Genomic DNA, 17,367 nt, shown 5'->3' with positions numbered 1-17,367 from the left:
CCTAACCCTACATGACCCCCGTGTGTGCTATGATAATGACATTTCATTAAAATATGTTTACATTACATCATTACCTTTTCAGTGCACTTATTTTGTTACTATTTCCCCTGTACTTAGATTTTGTTATCAGTTTTTCTCAATGTACTGATAACATGTAAATTACCTTTTCTCAAAACATTTTTATTTTCCATCAGGGTAGTTACTACATAATAATTTTACTTACTAAGTACAATTTTTTCTTAATAAACTTATAGTATAATTTGTTTCAAAATATACATAGCGCGATATTACTTTTCCTTAATGTTCTTGCGTGAGATTACATTTTAAGCATTGTAATGAAAACTTGTTACTTTTACAGAAAGTGCTAACAACATATTTCTTATTGCCAGAAAGATATGTTGTAGTCATTTTTATCAATGTACTTTAAATATAGTGTTACTTGTTCTCCCAGCGAAGTGCTTATGTGGTACTATTTTTTCAATGTTTTTACATCCTTTTATTTCTTCATAGCGTACTTACAAAATCTTTTTTTTTTCTCAATGTGCTTTCATGATATTATTGTTTCCTTAATGTAATTGCAGCATATTATTACTTTTTGACCACATACAAGATATTACATTTCTGTGTCTTTTACTCAATGTACTTACAAGATGGTGTTCTTGTTTCTATTAGGTCCTTCATGCCCCTTGAACATGCACTATGAGGTATGTGGAAACGGATGCCCTGCCACCTGCTTGGGTCTGTCCCCACCAACAGGGTGTAATGCCCCGTGTACAGAAGGATGCTTCTGTAACAATGGCTTCATCTTGAGTGGAGACAAATGTGTTCCTGTTGCACAGTGTGGGTGTGTGTACAATGAAAGGTACTACAAGAAGGGGCAAGAGTTCTATCCAAGTGGTCTGTGCAAAGAGCGTTGCACATGCGGTGACAACGGAGCTGTGGAGTGCAAGAAAGTTTCCTGTGGTGCCAATGAAGAGTGCAAGGTGGTGAATGGCATTCAGGGATGTCAGCCAATCGAATTTGGAAAATGTGTTGCATCTGGAGATCCTCACTACATTTCATTTGATGGCCTGTCTTTTGACTTCCAAGGAACCTGCACATACACACTGACCAAAGTAATTGAAGATGACTCAAGACTACAGACATTCTCAGTTGTGGCAGAGAATGAAAGCTACGGGAATGGCAATGTGGCTGTTACCAGGATGGTGGCCGTGTCTGTGTATGGTTATACTGTCATCATCGAAAGAGGGATGCAGTGGAAAGTCAAGGTGAGTCTAAAACTCCATCTACTTATGTTTGTAAGGTACCCTTCATTTGAGGGAGAGGTGAGGTGAGGCATACCTTGATTAGATGACTATTGTTCAGAGCAATGAAAACTAATAGTGACGATCGTGGAGGGGAATTTGAATAACAAGGCAAGTGGCTTGACCTGGGATTTAGTGTTGTGTTTATGAGCACAATGCTGTAGGACACCAGATATGAAAATTCAATGGCAAAAATGTCACATCTGCGATCATACTAAAAGGTGGTTTCCTATGAAGAGAAGAGCAAGCTACTATCCTGTAACAATGTTGTCATATTCTTTGAATCTTCCATTGAAAAGGAAGTGTATTTCAAAAAGTTGTATTTACATTGAAAATGAATTTTCCCATCTCTCTGCTTCACTGGATAGCCTAATGGCATTGACTTTATGAATGGGTGATGAAAACTCCATCCAGCGATTTAATTGTTCAACTTTATAGCGAATCACTAGGAATTTTATAAAGCTGGAAACTCATAAGGACTAGATAGCAACTATGTAGCACACTAGCTGGCACACATAGAATGAGCTGTAAAGTCTGTTACTCAGACTGCCCGGTTGCAATAATGAGAGACTTACATCTCTCACTAGACAGTGGTAAAAAAAACTGACTTTTTTAAAGTTCTCTGTTAATATACAAGCTTCACCACCCAAATGGTTAGGTCTGTTTTTTGGGGGGGTGCCCTTTTTGTGAAGAAATGGAATGCCTCCACAAATTGGGGTACAGTCTCAGTTCCCATCTATCCATTTCCCCATCATGCAAAGTGTTAGCAGCTAGTAAGTTTGGGACACCATTCTAACATATTCAGCTTTCACAACGATGGTAGTGGTTCATAGAGGCGCATGTGCTAGACGTAGTGGTGGACCAATCACTTTAAACTGGTTAGGTGGTTTGCCACCGTGAATGGTGGAGTAAAGTCAAGACCTTGGCAGGGTCTGTGTCCAAACCCTAGGAGTCCCCAATTAGAAAACGTTAAACAGCCAGAGGTGTGAGCTATCATTACCACCCCCCCCCCAAAATAAAGATGAGTAGCTGGATGGTAACAACCCTGACCATTATTTCAAGGACTTCACTAGTCATCATATAGTCGATGCTACACTGTTGACCTAAAAAGGGACCTGTTGTGAGAAGGCTTTGTATGCAGAAACAATTAAGCTCAGGCTTTGCAACTATTTATCAATGTCTGTATTTTATTGGCAGGTCGACGGAGAAATTAACAATTTACCATTGACCCTTAATGATGGCACAATATTAATCAACCAGGAGGGCATAAATATTGTTCTTCAGACTGATTTTGGTCTAACTGTACTTTACGACACTGTCTATTATGTGATGATCAGCGTCCCGAGCACCTACAAGGGCAAACTGGGAGGCATCTGTGGCAACTTTAATGGAAATAACAAAGATGAGTTCCAGCTGCCAAATAAAAACATTGCCACGAATGTGAAGGACTTTGGCATTGCATGGAAAGTAACGATTGCTGGAGCCAAGTGCACCGATGACTGTGTGGGTCAATGCCCAGTCTGTGATGCAACCAAGATAGCACCTTACAAGAGCACTGATTCCTGTGGTATGATCACCAATACTGCAGGACCTTTCAAAAACTGCCACTCCAAAGTCAGTCCTACAGCCTACTACAACCACTGCACGTATGACTTGTGTGCTGTGGCCGGAAGCGGAGATATTCTTTGTAAGAGTCTTCAAGCCTATGCGGCGGCATGCCAAGCTGCCGGGGTCACTATTTCACCATGGAGAACCGCCTCATTCTGTCGTAAGTAAACTTAATGTTAAAAAATAAGAAGTGAAATGAGCAATGTTCTGCTACTCTTCACTAAATGTTTTTTTTGTGCTGCATCTAAGAAGTAGACAACTGGATTAACAATCCATGAATTACAAAACCCACAATGAAAACCTACCAAAATTATAAAAACTAGTCAGGAAAGAAAGAATAAACCTAGTACAGTGCATAGGCAAACGCAGTCATCAAGTACTGTATGCAACTCCGCAGTGCAGAGTTAAGTCCAGCAAGGCTCTTTTTTATTTTGATGAAGAGAAATAAAAAGAGGACTTAAAGAATTAGGGCCATATTTATACTTTTTGACGCAAAACTGCGCTAACGCAGTTATGCGTCAAAAAAATTAGTGCCGGCTAACGCCATTCTGAAGCACCATGCGGGCGCCGTATTTATTCAATGACGTTAGCCGGCGTTAGCCGCCGGCGCTGCCTGGTGTGCGTGAAAAAAAACGACGTACACCAGGCAGCGCCGGCGTAGGGGGAAAATGGAGTATGGGCGTCCAAAAATGGTGCAAGTCAGGCTGAGGCAAAAAAATCGCCTCAACCCGATTTGCGCCATTTTATTACGACGCCCAACCCCCATTGAAATGACTCCTGTCTTAGCAAAGACAGGAGTCATGCCCCCTTGCCCAATGGCCATGCCCAGGGGACTTATGTCCCCTGGGCATGCTCATTGGGCATAGTGGCATGTAGGGGGGCACAAATCAGGCCCCCCTATGCCACAATTTTTTTTTTTAAAAAATACTTACCTGAACTTACCTTAATGTCCCTGGGGTGGGTCCCTCCATCCTTGGGTGTCCTCCTGGGGTGGGCAAGGGTGGCAGGGGGTGTCCCTGGCGGCAGGGGAGGGCACCTCTGGGCTCATTCTGAGCCCACAGGTCCCTTAATGCCTGCCCTGACCCAGGCGTTAAAATCCGGCGCTAATGAGGGTTTTTTAGACCCGCCCACTCCCGGGCGTCATTTTTGCCCGGGAGTATAAATACGACGCATATGCATCGGAGTCATTTTTTAAGACGGGAACGCCTACCTTGCATATCATTAACGCAAGGAAGGTGTTCACGCAAAAAAATTACGCTAACTCCATGAACTTTGGCGCTAGACGCGTCTAACGCCAAAGTATAAATATGGAGTTAGTTTTGCGTCGAATTTGCGTCGAAAAAAACGACGCAAATTCGGCGCAAACGGAGTATAAATATGCCCCTTAGCCTCGTTGAAAAGGCCATGCTGAAATCATGTTCTAAAGGAGCTTAAAGGGAGACTGGCACATATAAAAAAACATAAGGAAAGGAAGGAAGGGAGCAGATAGCAAGAACACATTCAGTCCTGGCACGTTTCCCAGGTCCATGCGTGATGTGCTACTCTAGACCAGGTTTTTTATTTGGATTCTGGGATTTGTAGTCTTCTTTATCCCATTATTAAACATGACTTCAAGTCCCAGAATTCAAAGGAAGAAACTGGAGCTGCATATCAAGCATGGACCTGGGAAACTTGGCAGCAATGCAAATTGCCTCCCGCAGATACAATGTGAATAAAATCTTATCAGTGTATTTGGTCAGTTGGTTTCTGCAAATAGCATTCGATAATTTTTTCGTATTGTCTTTGTAAGAACTGCATGCATTTTTTGACACAGAATTATAGGATGTTAACGGATATCCCACCGTGAGATATCTGGTTCCCTTCTTAATGATTTTGCAAAGTGATCTATTTTGAAAAAATTGATTCGAATGAAAATGAAAAGAGAAGGTCCTGAATCGGAAAAAACTCATGAGAATGTTGCATTGCACACCACTGTTGAATCACATTCAACTAGTTTGGGGAAAACTTTTCTGTAGTCTTAGATTTAGGACATTGCCTGAGAGATATCTCATGATTTATCTGTGCAAATAATGAATACAAGGGTCAGGGCGTAGCACTCCACAAACACATTCAGCTCCACCTCAAATAAAAAGTAGGCATTTTATTAGTTCTAGCCTTGACTTCTTGACGTGTACCTTTATCGCCTCCGGTAAAAACAATGCCTGGTACCATATAAGCACAGAAGTCAGCATATCTGAAACAAGAACATTCAGCAAACATATTGTATAGGGAAAGTTGTCAGCACAGGGGATCAGCATGAGAGTTGGACAAATACTTCTGCATTTTAAAAATATTTTCGTTCTTCAGCCTTCACCTGTGGTACCAACAGCCATTACGAGCTCTGCACTTCCACCTGTGACTTTGGCTGCGCTCTCCTCGCTGGACCATCCCAGTGCACTAAAGGATGCTTTGAGGGCTGTCAGTGTGATGATGAATATGTCTTCAACGGGGACAGCTGTGTGTCCATGAATGAATGTGGCTGCGTGTACAACGGAAAATACTTGAAGGTAAGTGCCACAGCAGGTGTGTGACGTCATCAGAGTTACTATGTCACCGTGTCAATTATGTCAATTGAATATCATGAACAGATGAATTTTCTCAGTGCTAGTCTGAGAACCTTTTTTTTTTTTTTTTAGCATTTATACTGTCTAAAACGCACATATTTAACTTAAAATGTATCTTCTGCATTGCTGCAAATTTCTCTTTCGGCAGGATTCCAGACGACACTGTTCGGGAACAGTGAGCAGGGGCTGCTTCTTTCTGTATCTGAGGTTTTCTGCCTGAAAATCATGATCTAACTTGGAGAAATTCCAAGTTACGTTTATACATTTCGGACCAGTGGTTCTTAAACTTTAGACTTCTGTGGACCCTCTCTGAATCCCTGCTGGAAGTATGGGACCGCGGCCTAACTAACCCCTATGATTTGAACTTCAGGACAATTTATAGTCCTATAGAAACAAGTATACAACAAATACACAAATTATTATATATTTTAATTAATTCACAAAAAACAAACATGCAAAAAAAGAAATATTAATGATTTGAACTTCAGTACAATTTATAGACCTATAGAAACAAGTATACTACAAATACACAAAATATGAATATATTTTATTTAATTCACAAACAACTGATGTGCAAACAATGAAATATGAATGCGAAGGTTGCAGCTTTTCAAAAGGTAGTTTTATTTCTAGACGACGAAATGATATGCTAGACTCCAGCATACAACTTTGTCTTTTTTGCTCCTAATGCATACTCAGTTTTTGTTGACACATTCTAGTGCTTCAGTCAAGGCCACCAGTTATCCATACTAGATTTTGTGAGCTGCAATTGCGCTGCTTCCACAAGTAAAATTAAGGATGCATTTTCCTTGTTTATGTATATATGTATGTGTCTGTCAATATTATTTAATTTTGCAAACAGTTGTGGACGCCCCTGAGAAGGCTTTGCAGACCCCAAGTTCAGAATTCTTATTTATGATAAAGTAAACATATACAAACAGGTGACTAGATCTGTGTTGAGCCTGCAGACCACCTCATGATAGAGTACTATGTACATTAATTTTTGTAATCTTCTTTGATAAAACAGGTTGTATGGAGGTATCATATCACAATGGTTTGCAAAAGGGAAAACGAAGCAAGTGAAGCACTGACCCCTTAGTGGCATGGAGTCACAAAATAACCCTATCTGAACCTAATGGTCACAAATGCTATTTCTGACAGAGACAGAGTGGAAAGAGAGACAAGGGGGATTTCTCCAGGATCAGACATCATATCATGACATTGACATTTGTGTTGTACTTTAACCCAAGTGCATCTAAGTACCTGTGTAGTTTGTGTGAACCATTAGGGTAAAGGTGAGTCTTTAGGCAAGCCTTAGGAGGGAAAGCATCAGTACAATGCCTAATGGAAGCTCATTCCCAATCCTGGTATCCAGGAATGTCACAATGTTCTCACCTAGCAGCTGTCAAAGGAGAGTTCTTCTTGTCGTCAAATGAGTTCTGGGCAATGATAACTCTGGTTAGATTACGCCAGTGGACTGATTCTGACCAGCATTTAGGGTCCGCTCTGCAGAGGACTTGTAGCGTCTGTAGCAGGGTACGGAATTGGGTTCGGAACTGGATTGCAAGCGATCTGAGTGACAGAGGGTAAAAATGGGCAAACTCAGGTACTCCAAATATCGTGCTAGATTCAAAATGTTCTGCTGATTGTAGCCTCTTAATTGGTGTAAACTTGTTATTGGAGACACACCCTTTCTTAATAATCAAATAATAATTAATTCACTTTTCCAACCCTGATGACCTTGGTCATTGATCCAGACTGACAAAAAAGTCTAAATTCCACCACATGAAATGTGCATTACATTTTTTTTTATTTTTATTGCAATACCTTCATACACCAAGAGAAAAGCACATCCAATGTGTTTCAAACTTGGAACTTCTTCAGGGCTGTCGGATATATAATATACTAAATGCTATTTCTTATAAAAACAAATTTAAAATGAAGATCCCACACCATCACTGTGAATATTTCCATGGATTGCACAATGTACAGATTTCATTATCAGAATAATTTTAAAATTGGAAAACTTCCACTGTATCAATAATTAAAAGAGTCTCAAATGTGTTTGTTAAAGTACTGTATTAGAATTGTTCATAGGACTATTGCGGCAGAGGAACAAAATAATTTATATTTCTTCCTGTAATTCCAAATATTACTAGTCGTACTATATTATAGTTAATCTTAGTATATACTTTGGCAGAGGAGCAGATTCATTTTTTATTTCTTGGAGTTTCAAAAAGTGCTTGAACTTAATTATATTATATCACTTTTATAAAATATTTATCAGTGTAATTTGGTTATTTTACAGTTAGCACTCCTCTGCTAGTATTTAGCTTCAAGGAACATGAACAAGAAAAGGCTGTGACTAACGTGAACTGTAAGATGAGACTCTAGTATAGAAAGTTACATGATCCTGAGTAAGAGTGAAGGGCTGAGAGTTTTATTTCTGAATTTATTTCAGTGTTATTTCAATGTGTTACATGTAACCCTTCAGTTCCATCAGGATGCAGAAGGAACCTGGAACACTGTGCAAGCTAAACAAAGATAAATATGGAGAGAGACGAATCCAACCGGATTGGGTGGTGCCAGTAGCTTATCTTCTGCAATCATGGTAGTCTAGAAGGCTCATTTAAAACACAAGTCTGAAGAGTTGGGTTTTCAGGAGATTCATGAAGCACATGAGCTAGGTTTCTGGCCTGAAGGGCTGAAGACATGCCACAGTCTTAGGCCTAACTGGTTATATTTGATCACATTCTTTGTCTACTTTTCTAGATAGTCTGCAGAACCAAACAAGATACACTACATTTCCTCCTCGATAAATATATCACTTCTGCTGTAGAAACCCAAGACTTAGTACACATGAAAGCGACCAAGCACCTTGAGTACCATTAAGTTGGATAACAGTATCAATAGCACCAGGATCCCCCACAAGTCAGGGCACAGTCTACATATACATCTGCTATGTCGTGATAACTTACTGCAGGATCTCAAAATCTAGCAAGTGTTTAAATTTTCCTTTTCCTCATTCTTCAGTTTGCGCTTTAGTATGCACATGTATATATATGTACATATGTATGTCTGTGTGTGTATCTATATATATATATGTTTAATATTGTTGGGAACACTTTTGTCAAAACTTTGAACATATTGTATTTTCAGCAATTGCAATGAAGTAATGATGCAGCCATATGTTGAGAATTGCACCATTTAAATCAGTTTCAGAAAGTACTGAGTAAGCATGGGTAAACTTGATAACTATTCATAAGCACTTTCCCAGAGGTTGGACGCTTATTAGTAGAGGGAATGAACACAGATAGTCATGCCAGCTGTCAAACCCTATGGGGCCTATTTATAAGAGGTTTGCGTCACGTTTGCACCACGCAACTTGGTACCTGTGTGACGAAAACCTCTAAGTCAGATTTTTGAAGCCACACAAAGCCACTTTGTGTGGCTCCAAAAATCTGGCATAAGGAAATAATGCCCAAATTGCTGCGTTGCCATACTCTTCCCTAGGTAGGGCTTTGTGGTGGGTGTTCCCACACAGCTCCCATGGATTTTGACACATTCCCAGATTTGCAAGGACTTGTAAACCTGGGAATGTGCCAAAATCTTACGCCTCCCCAGGAGAGGGGTAAGGAGGAGAAATGTCTTTAGTCCCCTTTGTTTTTCCTCTTTCCATGAGTGCTGCAGCATACACAGAAAGAGGAAAAAGCCTCTCAGGAAAGTTTTTGTGCAGAAAGGTGTCCCTTCTCCCACAAAAACAATTCTTCATTGCAACACAGGCACCCTTGCATCATAGTGCAACGGTGCCTGCATTGGCGCTAGGCAGCCCATTGTGTGCCAGCGCAGTCAGAAATGGCAAGAATGCACTGTATGTCTTAAATACTACGCATTCCGGTCCTTTCCCAGTGACGCAGCGCAGCAAGGTGACTTGCTACGCTGCACTGCATTGCGGCCCTTATTTCTGTGACAAGCTTGACCTTGGCAAGTTTAAGGATGCTGGATGTAAATCTGCTGGTGAAATTTCCAGGAAGCAAGGAGTTTCTTGAAATATGTAAAGAATTCCAAGAACAACTCTGGCAAACGTGACACTGCTGCAGCTTCCCAGCAGTAATTGCAAGCGTGAACATTTACACAACTGTACATTTGCAAATGCACAAATGTAGCGCATCAGTGCAATAGTACTTAATGACTTTTTTGCTTTTTACAGCTGTCCCTCTACAACCTTAGAATAACAAATTGCAACAACCGTGGCAGGCTGGTCTGCAGTGGGTAGGGTGATAGGTCGGTGTGATGAGGTTAGAAGTAGATTGCGCTCTGGCTCCACTCATAGTTGAATTTATGCATGGGGTTATAGACCAATTTTCATTAGTTCCCCCCATCATGTTTGCTGTATGTTGACACTGTACTCTCTTGTGTTCCAGCTGGATGAATCTTTTGTCTCACCAGACTGCAGCCAGATATGCACATGTTCAGCAGCCGGAGGGGTATTTTGTGAGGCATTATCATGTGCAGAGGGCGAGTTCTGCATGTTGAGGCAAGGTGTTAGAGGCTGCTTCCGGAAGGAAGGGAAATGCACCATGACCCCAGGACCACAGTTCAACACGTTCGACGGTATTTCTGGCATGGTGTCATGCAAGGGACCCTATGAGGTGACCTCACTCTGCGACGCAACATCAAAAGCTTGGTTCCGCATTGTTGTCGACTTCCAGCTTTGCAATGCAGATGGTGCAAAGGTGGCGCAACTTGTCCATGTTTACTTCCGAGATGCATACATATCAATCTCTAAAAGCCAGAAGGCGTGGGTGAGTAAATGATACTACTGTCTTCTATTATACCACTTTCAGGCATGTCTCTTTGGCTGGTGATGGCACCCCCCTCACAATGCCTGTATTGGTAGCAAAATCTATCTTTATTAATTGTCTCTTTACCCCATATCTTTAGCTCTGTCTACTCCCATGTTTGTCATTGTTTACGTAGACAGCCTCACAGGACCCACATGCACTCCCATCTCCACTCCCCCTCTTCTGGGAATTCTTTCCCCATATCCTTCCACCCATCACTCTCAACTGCCTGTCACTTTTTTCCTCACCACTTCTCCATGGATATTTCCTCTTCGTTGACCACTACCAATTTTCTTCTTTCCAAAGGTTCCACTTCTCCTTTAACATTCCTTACTGAAGACCAGTTTTTTTAGCACACTACCTGTCTCTGCCACTTTATTCTTTACAACTGTTCTCCAACCCTGCCTGAGTTAGCTGGGCGGACGTTGTAAATTGACATCGAAGGACACAACTGTACTTGAAAGCTACATCTACACATTGTCTATCCCCGCAAAATGACTAATCCTGGTAGTAAAGTCCTTGTAATGTCCATCCTTTGACAGAGTAGTGTGCTTGACCAATAAACAACCACCATTTGCTGTGTGCCAAATTGGTCAAAAAGTGAATAAAGATCAAGCATCAAGGGAAACATTTTCAAGTTTAGAACGGAAAATCATAGAGTACACCAGGAGTTGTAGAGTGTCCAAGAGAATCACTTAATGAAGTAGCTTGAAGCAGCATCAGGCTAGAGCCGAAAATCATAGAGTACACCAAGAGTTGTACAGTGTCCCAGAGAATGATTTAATGAAGTAGCTTGAAGCAGCGTCAGGCTACAGCCGAATATCATAGAGTGCACCAAGAGTTGTAGAGTGTCCTACAGAAGTGTTCTTTCAATTCAGTTTAATTAAAAAGAGCTTTCACACCAAGAGCCCACTAAGCAAAACTAGCAACCCTTAGATGATTCTAACACTACAAAGGAGCTCTAAAACACTTGTATTACACATGCGTTCCGCAAAGGATGGAATTAATTTGAATACCTTGAGGAGGTGGTAATATGCAAATGAGATAGCGATGAAGCCATCATTGGACAAAAACAAACTTCTTTAAATCCGGCAAATTAAACCTTTTGAAAAAAACATAAAATTGTGTGACAGAGCTTTACTGCATCTGACTAAATATTATAGGTAATTTTTGCCATAAGTAATTTCCTTAAGGGTGTTTGACCTCACTCAGTTTTCATTATCCACGGAGCTCATTGGATAACTTACTAAATTTATGCAAATTACTGTTTGCCTTAGAGGCTGGTATAGCTCGAATCTGTTGGCTTCCAAACCATGACTATGGCTACAATGAAAGCTTTATAGTGCTTCTGGTGTCTTGTGCTTGATTGAATCGGTTATTTGAAGATACGTTCTTCACTAAACGTCATATTAAACAAACAATAAATCAAACCTTGAACTCTTGACACCATTGGTGCCTGGAATTCCCATTGTAGCGCTGCAAACATAATAACACATCCTTTCACACGGTCAGAATATGCCTGGTTAGGGCAGTAGAATCTGCCTATACTTTATTCATGGCAAAATCATTTTTATCATACCCTTGCCTGAGGAGCCCTTGACTCACCCACCAAATGTTCAAAGGGGCAAAGCCACAGGACCTCTTCACTAACAGCATAGCAGTTTAATAGATCAACATGCAGATGTTTGCCATGAACCTTAGGAAACACTTGCAAATGAAGTAGAACTTGACAGTTATGTTTTTAAGTAATCAGTGGTTTCTTAGACAAAAAAACTTGAGATCTACTTCTCACAGAATCCATTCTCAAGCATGCATTACGTGGGCTTAGGTTCTAACCTATAAATTCGAGAAAGCACCAGGTGTTACCAATGTTCACAGTGTTTTATACATCTCGGCTCCACACTCTTGAATGTGCCAGACGAATGCCTCAAAAATTCTAAAGTGAAGTGAGCCCAATCCACCGATGATGATGAGCCCATCACAAACAATATAAATGCAAAAGTGAATTTTACCATTCAGAAATTCAACATTACCTTCTGGAAAATGTTGTGCTACTGAAAAACACTACGCATGTACGAATTATAATTCCCAGTCTTAAACACTATTCTTGAAAATAAGCATTTTTCTTGGGAAATACTGTGCACATAACAAAATCTGCAGTCAAATGAGTGTGGCCACATTCGAATATCAATCCTTAGAAATACTTTGCCTTTTGGAAATACTATGTGAGCGCAGCGGGCATTCTGCTGCTGTAGTTTTCATCCTTGATATACACCTCTTTGGAAAGAACTGTGCCTGACACAAACACTATGGATATACTTTAAAAAGATATTGCTCTTTTTGAAATATTTTGGACATCATAAATGTATCGCTTATATCTTTACTTTGTGTTTTGCATAGAAATCCCAGCTGTCCTGAAATTCCAAGTTACATGAATTCCTAGTTAGGGTGGACCTGAGCATGTAACAGACCAGGGGTAGTAAGGGAGATTGCAGCTTAAACTATAAAAAAATAATAAAAAAAGAAAAGTTTTTTCTTGGGAGGCTCTCATCTATGCCGCTGAATGCTAGGCTTGACCAGTATCAACGCTGCCTAGTCTTCATTTCCACTTTACTTCTTCCTTTCCCCACCCTACACATTCTGTCTCTTTATCTCACTCTTTCAGGATCTTTTTCAACACTGCATCCTCCGTTTATCACTGTCTTACATCATTTGTCTTCCTCCTTATATTTCACTTTTCTTCCTTTTTCTATCTTTGTCTGGGTTATAATGTGGTGATTAAAACCAAGTCCCAATAGAATCAAATAAGATTTGGTGGCCATCATTTGCAACCACCCATACAAAGGGCTGCGGGAGACACTCACAGGAGTTTTACTCGTGGAGAACTGTCCATAAAATGGAGAGCTTTCTGTTTTATTAAGGATGAGAATCATGCTTGTTTTGGAGTAGCACAATATACATTAATCCACCCCTACATTCAATGTGCACCAAACATAAAGTATTTGTGGATAGATAGATGTTGTCCTTTTTTTTTTTTTCGTTGGATGGTGTTAAATTTGTGGCAGTCCACGGATAGGTGTTCCTCACGCTGTTACTGCCCCCACCTCTGAACTATGGGATTCTAGAAGTATTGTCATGTTGTTAAATATCCCTATTGCCTTGTGAGTTAGCCTTGCTTCAATAAAGCAGTGGGATGCTACCAGAGTCTTTGAAGCTGTAATGAAAAAACTGTCACATTCTTAGTGAAAATGTAGTCTGGCTTACTAATTTTGAATGAAGCAATGAAGTGGTGGTCCATCAATCATGGTCAAGATGTGTCAACCATGTTCATTGTGCTCTAGAAGGTGGCCAGCTGTCAGTTTTCACTGAAGGCTCCGACTTACAGAGGTCACAGTATATGGTGTGAAGAATGATGGTGGAGAGTTGTACTAGCTGATGTCAAGCATGTTTTTATGGCAGCCAGTAATTTGGACTGTGCAATTATGGAAGAACATATCAGCTGTTCTCTTTCGATTCTCTCACATATGTAAAGCATGCATGCAAATGTGCCATTCTTCACTCTCTGCTGCAAAATAACAACCTACCTTCTTTATTTTAGAGGGATGGACGTGAGCTCAGCTTCCCAGCTAAAATCTCTGACTCCGTGTCCGTTACCATCAAGGATGACTCTGTGGTGGTTGAACAGGAAAACAGGTTCCGAGTTCAGCTCACCGCTAGTGGGTCGGTAACAGTGACCGCCACCCAAGATATGGCTAACAGCTTGTGCGGAGCTTGTGGAAACTTCAATGGTGACAAGGGGGATGACCTGAAAACGGCAAATGGAAAGGTCACCGGTGTCATTACAGATGTGATCACTTCCTGGAAAGCACAAGACCTAGCAACATGGTAAGGGTTGCCTTAGAGCCGTATGATTCCAGTGTGAAGTTATTCTATAGTCAGAGTTGCTTATTAAATAGCTATTCTGAGAGACAACTCTGCAAAAGTTAGGCTTTTTGTTTTTTCCTCCAAAATAAATTGCTTTCTGTGAGACAGTCTCTTTTAAACTTGGAAATGTTGAATATTAAATTTGCAAATTCTTCATAACCGCCCCCACCCCCAAAAAAACTGTCAAATCCAGATTATGGTGTCTTGCATTTAAGATCGTCATAAGGCTGTTCGAGATAAAGAAAGTACCATATTCCAGGCATTTGTCACAGAATCAACGTATGCCATGTTTGCTATAAGAAACGCAAATAATAACTATAGATCATGATATAAACTAGGTAAAACTGCTATGGATCCACTGATCTGCAACAACTCACATTTCTTCAGCAGTAGGAGCCAAAAGTCAATGTAATGTTCATTGCCTTACTTTTAATATTAATACAAAAAAAACAGTGAGCAACAGGGGTCTTTATGGTTCTCCTGGCACCACAAACAGCAAACCAACAACAAAAGTGAACAATGCCAAACCTTTGGGTGAAGGGGGAATTTATGGTGATATGCTTGTGCAATCAAACTAGTAAAATAACCTTTTCCTGTCATGCTTTATCTTTTCAGCAATTCTTGAACTGGTCGTCTATAAAGGACTTTTCATAAACTCTGTCCGCGTTTTGAAGGTGACCGAGAGAAGGTTGGGGTGTAGGATTTTCTAAGTTCTTGCATTGAACTCAAAAGACTCACTATTTTCTCAACTTGGATGATCTATGTTGGTGGAAGGTTCTTCATCTGGAACAGGAAGTACGTTCCTTCCAAACAAGAAAGCTGCACAATGTTTACAAAGACTTTCTCTCGCTTGTACTGAAAGTCTATCTGTACTTTTTTCCTCGGCGATCCACACCTCAAATAAACTCTTTTGGCATATGCTTCTGTTTAATCATGCTACTGTATTTCATAGCTTGATTGTAATGTGCTCTATCACTGTACCTGAATCATTGGCTTTTTGGGTCAATTACATCAAACTGTTGAACTGAAATATGTGGGGCATTTTGGTTAATCAAAGCTGAATAGAAGAGGTTGACAGTTTCTTATTATCTTATAAAACAATTCAAGACTTAAAAAAGGAATAACATTTATTGTGTATATAGACACAAACACTATGGGAAATGATTAGGCTCTTGAAATGATAACAGTTGCTAAACAGTGGGTTTACGCACTTGCTTAGTTTCTGCACCCCCCAAAAAGGAATAATGTTAACTCTTTGTGCTCATTTTGCAACTGTTACTGTCCTTAGTACACTGTTTCCACAGGCAGTTATCACCAGCCACAAGCTCTGCTACAATCACAAAAGGGAGCACAATCAGGGGCGTAGGGGGAAAGATGAGCTTCAGAATCCCCAACAATCACGCTGACTTACCTTGTTAACATATATTATCTGAGAAGCAGGACACGAGAGAGGACTTAAGGGGCAGTGAAAAGCGAGTGGAGTGCTGATTGTTATTGGTACTTAAAACAAAATATTTTGTAAAATAACCAACATTTTTAAAGAACTTCAAAACAGAGAGGAGAGAGTGTGTGTCTGTGTGTGCATGTAAAAATGTTATGTATGTAAGTAGAGTCATTGTCACCAGAAGAGTGGTGTTAAAAGTAGCCTTTCACAGATGTGTTGTGAAGCTTGCCTCAGTAGATAAGAAGGGAGTGGAACCCAGAAGTCTTTCGGTCTTGATTTGGGACAATGTCCCTCTGCATAAATGTCAATTTGTTTTTTTCAATTAATCATGTGTTGGTCCAATGACTAGTATTGGGGACCAGACCACTCGTCCAGAACATAGCTACCTACCTCTTAGCAAACAGTAAAGCTATGTCAACAAATCGTCTCCACGCGGCAGGGACCTCAGCCATGGTGCCGAGTATTGCCAACCGTGGATCACATGCAAGAGGAATATTAATCATAGTTTAGAACACTGCAAATATTTTAACCCAGTAAGCAGATAGTTTAGAACAGGACCATGCCATATGCATGAAGCCGACATTCGTCTGACCACGTTTTTACAAGCAATGTGTGCGTGAAGTGTGAATTTTGCAATGCGCTCTATGGTGTAGTAGTAGCAACGCAAAAACTTAAGGTCAGGAATTTATGCTTGTAGTTAAATGGAACTTGTTTAACTTGTAAGCAACAGTAGGTCAATAATTTGTCCAGTAGCAAGAAACCAAGCCTCTTTTCCCACTCCTAATGGACAGCTAGCTGTCAAGGTGCCTATCCGCCATGATTTCTAAACATAGAAAGGAAATGGATTTGCCAGTGTTTGCCCTCTGAATAGATTCAGTAGAGTGTAAATTCTTTCAGGGCCAAATGAAAGCTCAATTGTTGCCGAGCACAGTTGGTGGCTGTTGGACCTGGCTTTTTGACAGGGACATCCCCAAACTTTTTTGCCTCCTTCCTCCTATTTTTTCTGACCTGCTGTTGTTGGCTTGTGACCTCTGAGCACTTTACCACTGCTAACCAGTGCTAAAGTGCATATGCTCTCTGTGTAAATTGTACTATTGATTGGTTTATCCATGATTGACTATTTAATCTACCTGTAAGTCCCTATTAGAGTGCACTACATGTGCCTAGGGCCTGTAGATTAAATGCTACTAGTGGGCCTGCAGCACTGGTTGTGCCACCCACCTCAGTAGCCCCTTAACCTTGTCTCAGGCCTGCCATTGCAAGGCCTGTGTGTGCAGTTTCACTGCCACTTCGACTTGGCATTTAAAAGTACTTGCCAAGCCTAGAACTCCCCTTTTTCTACATATAAGTCATCCCTAATGTGTGCCCTAGGTATCCCCTAGAGCAGGGTGCTGTGTAGGTAAAAGGCAGGACATGTACCTGTGTAGTTATGTGTCCTGGTAGTGTAAAACTCCTAAATTCGTTTTTACACTACTGTGAGGCCTGCTCCCTTCATAGGCTAACATTGGGGCTGCCCTCATACACTGTTGAAGCGGCAGCTGCTGATCTGAAAGGAGCAGGAAGGTCATATTTAGTATGGCCAGAATGGTAATACAAAATCCTGCTGACTGGTGAAGTCGGATTTAATATTACTATTCTAG

General features: G+C 40.7%; 1 protein-coding gene across 1 annotated transcript in view; it reads left to right on the top strand.

Moving 5' to 3' along the window:
* Positions 1-15,203, top strand: part of LOC138246474 (IgGFc-binding protein-like) — a 107,188-nt gene extending 91,985 nt beyond the window's left edge. The window contains exons 15-20 of the mRNA XM_069201111.1: positions 673-1,268; positions 2,502-3,072; positions 5,259-5,458; positions 9,940-10,320; positions 13,958-14,244; positions 14,899-15,203. Of these exons, the coding sequence (XP_069057212.1) occupies positions 673-1,268; positions 2,502-3,072; positions 5,259-5,458; positions 9,940-10,320; positions 13,958-14,244; positions 14,899-14,908 (2,045 nt within the window). The 3' untranslated portion in view covers positions 14,909-15,203. The remainder of the gene's footprint in view (positions 1-672; positions 1,269-2,501; positions 3,073-5,258; positions 5,459-9,939; positions 10,321-13,957; positions 14,245-14,898) is intronic.
* The last annotated feature ends 2,164 nt before the right edge of the window (positions 15,204-17,367 follow it).

Source organism: Pleurodeles waltl, chromosome 7, assembly GCF_031143425.1.
Source record: "Pleurodeles waltl isolate 20211129_DDA chromosome 7, aPleWal1.hap1.20221129, whole genome shotgun sequence".
Classification (NCBI taxonomy): domain Eukaryota; kingdom Metazoa; phylum Chordata; class Amphibia; order Caudata; family Salamandridae; genus Pleurodeles; species Pleurodeles waltl.
Note: the sequence above shows the minus strand (reverse complement) of the source record. Positions and strands in the feature narration are given on the sequence as shown.